The sequence below is a fragment of the Camelus dromedarius genome, chromosome 8, assembly GCF_036321535.1.
Source record: "Camelus dromedarius isolate mCamDro1 chromosome 8, mCamDro1.pat, whole genome shotgun sequence".
NCBI lineage: Eukaryota > Metazoa > Chordata > Mammalia > Artiodactyla > Camelidae > Camelus > Camelus dromedarius.
Window position 1 is genome coordinate 49,840,506 of NC_087443.1, and position 10,540 is coordinate 49,851,045.

Below are 10,540 nucleotides of genomic sequence, written 5' to 3' on the forward strand. Positions count from 1 at the left end.
ATAGGATGCAAATAATATTCATTTGTCCTATCAGCCTCATTTCAGTGAAGATCAGATTGGGTAACATGTGTTGTAAAAATACCTTTTGCTTTGTAAGATATTGTTTTGCAGAAGTATAAATGTTTAGGATTATATTCATGTGTCTCTCCTTAACAACATGTAACTCATCTTGGGAAATTTTTAGGAGTTCACTTACAGACTCGAAAAGTAGGGACACAATGTCTTATCTCTTATTTACTAGAAAATGTTAAATTATGTGCAGTTAATCTAGCCTCTCCCTCCTAGCCCCAAGTGTTTGAGAGTGCCCTCATGATAACCGCATAAGTTGGGATGGGGGAAAGAACTAATGTAGGAAAATAAGGATGATGATAATAATAATTCTAAGTATTTCACAGTCTCGATTTTTCTTCTCACCCTAACCCTTTGAGACAGGTGTTATTATTTCCTTGTTATTTATTTTATTTTTACTTTTCATTGAAGTACAGTCAGTTTACGATGCTGTGTCAGTTTCTGGTGTACAGCACAATACTTTAGTCATATAGGAACATATATTCGTTTTCATATTCCTTTTCATTACAGGTTATATTTCCTTGTTATTGATGAGAAAAGAGGCTCATGGGGGTTAAGGGACTTGCCCAAGCTCACCTGGTTAGGAAGTGGGCAGAGCCAGGCTGTGATTCAGACAATCTGTCAGTCTTCGGCTGTCTGAAGAAGATCCCACAGGGGCCTCTGCAGTGTCCTGATCACCACTTGATGTTAAAAGGGGACACCTATAAGGGCCAGCTGGGTAGACTTGCTAAGAAGTAGCCTGGGAAGGGGTTATTATCTGGCCATTTTACTGCTCTATAGCCCTGTTTTGAAATTGCTTTTGGCAATTTATGATTTTAAGAGCACAGTGTGTTACCAACTTAAAGTTTATTTTTGTGTCTATTTCATCCTTTTTCTTACATGTTGATATTTTAAAACTTTTCCTTTACCTCAAGGTTTTAAACCATAGTCATTCTTTCAGATATTTTTCATCCAAACATCCAAATTAGGTTATGATTCATACCAACTTAGATGCTCATCTAGAAATCTTTGAGGGAATACGTTAGCCAGAGAAGCAAAAATGAATACAATGGCCCTGGATTTACAGTGTGTCATTGTAGAAGATCAAGGAATCAGTCTGTCAGGCTTTTTGAATCCCTTCTGTGTTTTTTTTCTAGGTGTGAACATGGAATCATTGAGAACTGCACACCAACCAGCAACACCAAATGCCAAGGTTATTATCTCTTTTAATGGCCATATTCTCCTTTCTTCCAACCCTACTGTAAAACACGAAGAAAAGCCAATCGCTTTTGATTTGCTGAGAGTACTCTGTTTTAATCTTAAAGTCTTCTTACTTTCATACACCATGTCCAATGTTCCAATCCACAGGACCCAGATCATACTTACACGGCTTGTGGGCCATCCTGATCCTCATTCCAATATCTGCACTGATATACAGGCGTAAGTTCTTACTTTGTTCACACTGCATGTGGAAGTAACTTGGGAAGTAGTTGTTCACAAGAATTCCCCTCTGTCTCCTACCTACAGGAAAGCTCCTAGCGGGCAGGCAGCTCTGTTACAGTGTTAAATTCCTGCCTCTAAATGCACTGCTGAGGGCTGATAAGAACAGAAGATGTGATCTCGCAGCTACTGTTTTTGAGCAACCCTTTGAGGGCACTGATTGGGTGTTCCCATCCTCCCTATGAAGAAGGGTATTTTCATTCAGGCAGCAGCCCAGTTGGCCAAGAATCAGAAGTTGTTCTTCACTATACGTTGAGATCATTCCATGCATAAAGAGAACTCAAGAAGCAAGGGCATTCCCAGGAAAGGCACTGCAGGGGACACATGATAAATTCATCCCTCTCTGTGCCTCCTCTCACTTGTCCAGACTCCATGTTGTTGTTGTTGTTTTTTTTTATTGTTTCTCTACTTTAACTTAAAATACTATGGCAATACATTTTATGCAAGGGGTACTTAGTAAAGTCAGCAGGTAAACCCAAATTGGGTATAAATACAATTACTCTAGAAAAATCCCTTTAGATCATTCATACAACACAAGGTGTTGCCAACTTTCAGTAACTCTGAAGCATCCAAGTTTTCCTTTTCTGTTGGAACAAGTCACTGTTTCTCCAGGTCAGCTGAAGATACAGAGGTTGTCTTGCCTTTAGAGGTTGTTTAGCTAAAAATATACACTCAGTGTTTTAAATACTTTAACTGTGCTTGGAGACTTAGAGATTTCTTTCTTCCATCTCATACTGACTTCAAGTGTATATGAGTCTGAGTTATTTGTGAGTGTGTGTACTTGAGTTTCTGGGTATTAAATGCTGCTCCATGGCAAACTGGTATCAACTTCGCAAAGCCTAGGGTATCTGTGCCCTGCTGTAGCCATGCTACCCAACTCCAAGCCGGTGAGTGAGGGTGGTGATGGCCATACAAAGTCAAAATCCAGCTTCAGCCAGGCTAGTGTGGCCATCAGATAGATGGCTCCATTAAGATGTTACATATCTCTAGACCACTTGATCCGGTGGGATGGCATGTTCAAAATCAGGACAAGTCTGCCTCTTATGGTGATTGGTCACTTTAAGTTTCAATTAATTTCTCCTTTCTTCTCACATTTTCTCTTAGTATGAGAGTATGTTCTCACATGCTTCCTACAAGGCTGAGACCTGAGTCTGACAGAAATTTCTTGGCTCTTTCAGAGGTGAAAAGATGGCGCAGGAGTAAAGAGAATGGTGACCGGAAATCTATAGCCTCACATACTGTAAGTGTTGAAAGGGGCATTAGCTTTAAAAAAAAATAGAGAAAGTAGTCATTCACCTTTTCACTTGTTACTTTTTAAAAAACAAACATTTATTGTGTTTGTGTGTGCATGGGTTCAGAGGGGCATCAAAAATGAATTAAGATATGGTACCCAGTTTGTAAGAAGCTCCTATACAAATAATAGGAGAATTAATAAATTCTTATCAACAAATGCTCACTTACACAAAGAGAGCTGTAAAAAGGATATGGCCAAACCTCCACGTTCCATGTTGGTGTTAATCCTGGAAGAGAAACGCAGAGAGACTTCCAAGCCCAGGGACAGAGATAACTCTTAAAGTCCACTGCAGAGGCACAACACAACTCTCTCTAGCCCCTTGCTATCTTACCTCTCACCTTATCTTTTCCCAACATGGGATCAAAGCATTTCAAATAGCAAAAGATACACTGCAGAGAGTCACCAGTTCACCCGATAAATAATGACTTTCTCATTTGTCCCGGTGGGACTTAGGGTTCTTTAAATCAATGTGGTACAAAATAATTTCAACTTAAACTGTTTTCTCCTGTTGAAAATTAAAATAGTTTCAGTAAAGAATATTACAGAGTGATTATATTGATTATATTTATTTTCATGAGTCCCTACAGAGAGTGATTTCAGCAACTCCATGAATTCCTTAGGTTCTTTGCCTGTGTGCAAAGCCAATATTCCTGAGTTTCTGGGAAGGCTGGAACCTTTCAGAATAAAAATTCGAATGGTGAAAGAATCCTCCATAGTCACTTAGTCTAGTTAATTTTATACATGAAGTAACCATACTTCCTTCAGTGTAAAGGAAGAATTAGAAGATTACATTTAGAGCATTCTAAATATATTTTTATTTATCTCTCTCCTTCCCTCCACTTTTTTTTCTTTCTTCTCAGGAAATAATGCCAATGAATTTGACAGGTAAGGCTCTTATCCTTTTACTTCATAGAGATGGCTTCCTTAGGAGTAGCAGGCCAATTTTAGTGTAAAATGACATTGCTAATTTCAGGGACGTATTGTGGGGTCTTGCTAGTCCTTGAGGCTACTGTTCTTCTGGCTCATGATCAAGAGTTTATTAGGCAGTTTGCTTAAATGTATAAAAGTAATGCTCATGGTTAAAAATAAATCAGGTAGCAATAAGACATTACATCCTGAGACTTAAGAAAATTTTCCTTCACAAGCAGCTAGGCGTATTATAGAACTCCTGCCTGAACTGACGTAGAGGCTAATCTGAATGGTAGACCCAGTTATGATTGTTGTAACCTAGTTCTGAAACAGCATTCATGACTCTATTCAGTTCTGTTCGCTTCTGTTCTTTGACTGATCCAGTGGTAAGATGGTCATAAACTCTCTGCTCGCCTTTTAGATGTGTGGGTTGTTGATGATCAGATCCATAAGGGATGTTATGGGTGACTTTTTCCAGCCCTTTTATTTTATAGAGGAGGAAAGAAGATACAGAGATGTTGTGTATCCTGCCCAGGTCCTAAATCAAACGCCTGGGGACACAGGGGGAGTTCGGATTAGAACTCAAGGTTTTTTCTGTTTTTGTTTTTCCGCCCAATCAGCTCTTTTAGGTTTCTAGGACTTAACTACTGTCAAGGGAAGTAAACATGATTTTCGGTCATGGGAATTTTGTTTAGGAAAACAAATTTCCAGAGACTATTCTCTATTTTTCAGACGTTGACTTGAGTAAATATATCACTACTATTGCTGGACAGATGAAAATAACTGAAGTCAAAGAATTCGTTCGGAAGAATGGTATCCATGAAGCCAAAATAGACGAGATTAAGAATGACCATCTCCATGACACAGCTGAACAGAAGGTCCAGCTGCTCCGTTACTGGTATCAACATCATGGGAAGAGAGGCGCATACAGCACTTTGATTAACGGTCTCAGGAAAACCAATCTTTGTGCTCTTGCAGACAAAATTCAAGACATAGTCCAGAAAGATGTTACGAGTGAACACGAAAATGCAGACTTTCAAAATGAAAATGAAATCGTGGCCTAAAGTGAACAGCACTAACTCAGTTCTGAGAACGTACTAGGCAATAGAAAGATTTTTGTTTGAGTAAGTTCTTAAGAGCTGCAGGCTATAAATATTGCTTGGGCTCTTTACTGGGTGTGTTTCCTCTTCTCATTTATTAGATTTGTAAGGCTTATATATTTACAGGCTTTGAGCATCTCATGATTCTACCTTAAAGGATGTTTAAAATCTAGTTGGGAAGATGGACACGGTTAAGAGTAAATACAATGGTGTGTTACATATGCAAGTAGGTGTGTACGCAAAGGACAAAAGGTTGAGATCGTGCTCAAGTATCAAATGTATAATTCGGTAGTATGAATGTAATTAATGTGTGTGAATACAAATGCCTATCCACAGGCTGACCCCCTTCCATCAATTAGCAGATGGCCTCTTTTGTTGCAATGTCACAACCACTGCCTCTAAATTACCTCCCCAGCTCCACTGATAATTCTAGAGATTTTATCCTATTTTTTTTATAAACTTTGTTTACAGCTCTCAGAGGAGCCTATTCGGGGACAGCTTGCATACACATCTGAGTGCAGACTTTAATAAGGTACTACCTCGAAGATCTTTGCACGGCTTATTGGCATTTCATTGTGAAATACTTCAATTTTGAATTCACATAGAAAAGGCAAACTAATTATAATGCTTGAATATACTTGTTTGCCATTTTACTGGGTTGAAATAATCTGCTTTCTCAGGTGTCAAAACATTTTGATCAGGAAAGAATTACGAGAGCATCACCCCCTCTCTATTTTCTCCTTGATGTGCATCTCGGTGGCCTATGCACTCCCATTCCTGGAAGTACTGCCTCAGAAACAGGTGACTCACAAAAAGCTGGGGCCGCCCTTAGAAACGTCTAGCTTGGTTCTGAGAGACCAAGGGCACTTAGAGAAGGTAGACATGGGCAGACCCAAGTCTACCGCCAAAGCTGGTAAGGTAGATTTGAATTTTGCCCCGCCCCCCACAAAATGTTCAGTAACCACCCCCCACCATGTACTCTCTCTTGCTGCAAAAACAGCTTATACAAGGCAAAAGTGAAAGCATACCAGGTTTTAGGCTCTGCTGTGATTTCCCGCAGCTTCTTAGACAAACAAGCTCCTCCCCTCACTACCACGTCTTGACTTTTACATTTAAACACTTCTGAAAGTTTGTATTAAATGTGAATTTAAATAAATACTATTTATATTTGTATAGTTGTAAACTGAAAATAGGCAGAAGCTGAAGAAGATACTTAGGACTTCGTAAAGAGCATCCATTGATAGAAGATTCTCTCCTCTTGCTTGTACGTATAGAACATAGGTAAAAAATATTTAATTAAAATCATGTTTTTGGTATTTCTGGTTATCTCTTTTTTTTTTTTTTTTTTAGTGGGGGCTTGCTTTTTGTTTTTGTTTTCCTTTATTTCTAACTATTGCTAAATGTAACCTGTTTATAAAGCTTTAATCCTTTCTTTGGTCTCTCAGGAGGTATTGCCATTTTAAAGCCATTTTAGTAGTTAAATAATTCCCTGTTACTCCCAAGAATACCCCTTCCAAACAATATCTAATTATTTATTATGCGAAGATTTACTACGACAGGAGTACATATCAGGCACTGGAAGTGTGGATAAGAAAGTAAATATTTCAAAGGGTTGGTTTTGTTGGTAAGAAAGCTAAATAAATATTTTGAAATATTCTTTCATGCATACTTCCCATTCTGGCTACTTAGTGATCACTGGACTATCTCTTTTTTTTAAATTTAATTTTAATAATGTATTTTATTTAAGTGATTACTCCCCACATATTATCATCTCAATATGTAGTCAATATAAAAACTATTAATGAGATAGTTTACATTCTTCTTTTTCACAGTAAAGTCTTCAAAATCTGGTTTGCATTTTATTTTATTTTTTAATTGAAGTCAGGTGGTTTGTATTTTATTTATACTTATAAGCAGCTGTCAGTTTGGACTGGCCACGTTTCAGAGGTTCAACAACCACATGTGGCCAGTGGCTACAGCATAGGTAGTTTGGGTCTATCTTTGTTAGGGCTGGCAACCTGCACTCAATGGCCGGTTTAGCCCTATGACTAAAGTCCAGCACTTCCTGGGTCTGTTCAATGAGGTCTTTTCACTCTGATTGGTTGGATCGTCCACATCTCCGACCGCTATGTCTGCTTTGTTCTGCTTACAGCATCCATAGCTGTTGTTTGCCTGGCTTTGGGAAAGTCCTCTCTCTGCATGTGCACATAGTATGGGCCAAAGACTCCAGGGAATTTCCGTACAGATTTCTGGATCTCTTTTGTGGGTAGCTTCCTTCTTTTCAGTACGTTGTTCTGAAAATTCTGGCAGCCTCTGCTTCCTGAACTCCACCCTCTGCTCCTCCACTTTCACATGATGACTGTGCTCTTCTTAGAGTTCCTCCTGCCCTAGGATCTGGAAGTTGCCTCTGGGCAGAAAGTCTGAGAGATCAGAGGGCTCACCTCATTAGTTTGTCTTCTCCAAGGGATGGTCTGTACTGACAGTTGTCCAGTTTTCTAGTTGCAGACAGTTGGAGGGCAACTCTGGGACTAGTTAATCTTCATGGCCAGAAGCAGAAGTCCTACAGTCAGACCTCATTTTATTGAATTTCACTTTATTGCACTTTACAGATATCGTGCTTTTTACAAACTGAAATTTTGTGGCAACCCTGCATCGAGCAAGTTTCTTGGCATCATTTTTCCAACAGCATTTGCTCACTTCATGCACATTTTGGTAATTCTTGCAATATTTCAAATTTTCTCATTATGATTATATTTGTTATGGTGATCTGTGATCAGTGATTGTTGATGTTACTGTTGCAAAAAAAAATTACGGCTTGCTGAAGGCTCAGATGATGGGCAGGTAGCATTTTTTAGCAACAAAGTATTTTTTAATTAAGGTATGCACATTTTTTTTAGACATAATGCTATCGCACACTTATAGACTGCAGTGTAGTGTAAACGTAACTTTTATATGCACTGGGAAACCAAAAAACTTGTGGGACTTGCTTCATTGCGGTCATTTGGAATTGAATCCACGGTATCTCTGAGGCACGCCTTGTACTTGGCCAGCTGAAGTGAGTTAGAGAACGCCCTGTACCCACTCTGGTGCATTCCAACCCAAGAAATTCAGGTTCCTTTGGGAGGACGAGGGAGGTTGAGAAAGGCTTTGGACTTGGTGCAGTGGCTCTTTTCCTTCACAGTTTCTCCTGAGTGTCACTCTTCCCAATAATCACAGTCGTGTCCCAGAGTCTGAGGTGCCCTTGGTTCAAGATCACCTTTATTGTGGTGGACCTGGTCTGGTCCACTTTGTGGCAGACATTCAGGGTAAGAGCGTCACCCAGAGGTCCCCCATGAGCTGCAGAACAAAGGCTACTTTTAGGAGGAGGTCATAGATCACACGGTGAGCCTTGCTTCACACATCTTGGTCTATCTCATCGGCTTGTACACGGCGTTCTCCCAACTCTAATTTGATCAGACATTTTTTGGACTATTGAATCGTCAGTTTCTGTACAACTGTCTGGATAAGGTATCTACTCAATGCAGTTTAGGATTTTTTCCATCCTCACTCCTAAAAGGGAATTTATCTGACTATAGAACTTCATGCCAGGGTACCTGCAATTTTCCCTCAGCACTTCGAAAATGTTGATCTACTATCTTCTTACATCTATCACTGTGGATCAAATGTCTGCAGTTGGCCTAAATATCATTCCTTCAAAGGCAATATTTATTTTTTAACTCTGGTCATTTTTAAAGCTTCCCCTACCCTTTCCCTCGGTGTTCTGCTATTTCACTATAATGAGGTTCAGTGTGGATTTAGTTTTACTTAACCTATTTAGTAAGAGTAAGTTTTAAATCTGAAAGACAGGGCTGAAGCCTTTGTCATGTCTGGAAAATTCTTAGCCCTTTTCTCTTCTGAAGCAATCTGTGTTATCTGGTGAAGCTTCTTGAGTTATTTTTCAGGTCTCTTATTTTTACTTCTTTGTGTTTTTAATGTAATTGTCTCTATATGTGGCATTTGGGGGAATTGCCATGACTCTCTTCAAATTAACTATTTTCTTTCTTATTAATCAGGCTTAGTATTCTGCCCACTGAGATGTATTTTGTTGTCTACATCTTTCATTCTTAGCATTTCTAATTGCTTCGTTCACACTTTCACTTATACCTGTTTCATTTCTGCTTGGCTTTCATTGGCAACTTAGTATAGTTTAATAGATTTTATTCCACCATCTTCCTCTTTGAGGATCTTCTAGTTATTTTAAAATCCTTTTTAGAATGGCTTTGTTACCATGACTTTAACTGCAGTGATTTCATGCTGATTTTGTAGTGTGGCTTTTCTCGTGTGATTTCCTTTGGTGTTTTTGAGCTTTGTAGGTTCATCTTGAATGACAGATTTTTTCCCCCCTATTTCTCTGCACTCACCTTTGTCTACCTAGTAGTTTTGTGGCTTCTTTTACCAGGGCTTCCGCAGTCCTCAGTTCTGAGCCAGGATTTACAGAGGCATCTGGTGACTCACACTGGTGTCACTTGGTGACTTTGGGGCTGTCACATATTCAGTCACACATCTGGGGGCAGCTTGGCTCAGTTCCACGTCATGAGGCTGCGTCTAGGTCTTCCCAGCTCCCGAGCCCCAGAACTTCACATAGGTCCCAGGCGGTGTTTGGCAGTAGCCCTGTTTCAGCTGTCTTTCATGAGTCAGAAAGCTCAGCCTCAGTCCCTGGTTTTAAGAAAGGAGCCTGGCTCCTGTCCTTCTGCACATTTAGCCTTGGCTAAACCCAGGAGCAAACTCGGCTTTTCTTCCAGGCATTGATAGCACGCAGCTTTGGCTTGTGTCCAAAGTCATTAATTACCTTGCAATTGTTTTCCATTCTTACAGTTCTTATTCTTTAGCCTGGCTATGCCTTTTAGTTTTCCTTATAAAATATGTTGTGTATCATTGCTGTTTGTTCAGATGGGGAGGGAGTGAACCTCAAGAAATGAACTTACAACTCTGTATTGACCCTAAGTCTCCAGTTTTGTCATTGGATGATCAGAAGCAATGTTTTGTTTTACATTTTTAAGTTACAAGTAACACTCAATTTGTTTTCAGTTACACGGTGCCCTTTGACAGAGATCAAGAGAGCAGAACAGAGCCCGTGGGGTTTCCTGTAGTCCGAGTGGTCAAATGGATCTGAGTTTTGTTATTGGGGTGAATCTTGAGGCCTACAGATCTGGGATTAAATATTTATTTTTTCCGTAATAGTAGAAACAAATGTTTTAATCTCTTTGAGCCTCAGTTTCCCCCTCTATAAAACGGGAAACTTGTTTCAATATGTTGGGGGTTTTATGAGGATTAAATAAAATGCATATGAAGTATATACCACAGTGCCTGACTCTATACCTTGACAGTAATAATAACCCAACTCAGATGTTTAAGCAAAATGTAAAGTGATTGGTATGTTTCACTGGAAGTTCAGAGATGGGGGCGGGGGGTTAAGGACTAACCTAACCCAGTGCCTCCAGTCATGATTCCTTGTGAGTCTCTTGGATTTACCATCTTCATCAGTACCTACTTGTCTGAGTGATAATGACAAGTTACCTGGACCTATCTGCATGTCACAACATCCGGAAAAGACAAGAGTTATGTAGCACAGGGACAAGATGGGCTGGTTGACTAAATCCACAAGCCTCATTCCTTGAGCCTGGGGTAGGATCGGGCTCCCCTAAATTTC

At 39.6% G+C, this 10,540-nt stretch overlaps 1 protein-coding gene across 4 annotated transcripts in view; it reads left to right on the top strand.

Moving 5' to 3' along the window:
• FAS (Fas cell surface death receptor) overlaps nt 1–10,186 on the top strand; it is a 31,018-nt gene extending 20,832 nt beyond the window's left edge. For 2 of the 4 annotated variants that reach the window (XM_064488193.1, XM_064488194.1), the window contains 6 exons: nt 1,206–1,261; nt 1,417–1,488; nt 2,727–2,788; nt 3,703–3,727; nt 4,484–7,563; nt 9,919–10,186. In XM_064488193.1, coding sequence (XP_064344263.1) covers nt 1,206–1,261; nt 1,417–1,488; nt 2,727–2,788; nt 3,703–3,727; nt 4,484–4,815 — 547 coding nt within the window. In that variant the 3' untranslated portion in view covers nt 4,816–7,563; nt 9,919–10,186. The remainder of the gene's footprint in view (nt 1–1,205; nt 1,262–1,416; nt 1,489–2,726; nt 2,789–3,702; nt 3,728–4,483; nt 7,564–9,918) is intronic. The other 2 variants (XM_010996279.3, XM_010996280.3) reach the window with 2 other exon arrangements.
• The last annotated feature ends 354 nt before the right edge of the window (nt 10,187–10,540 follow it).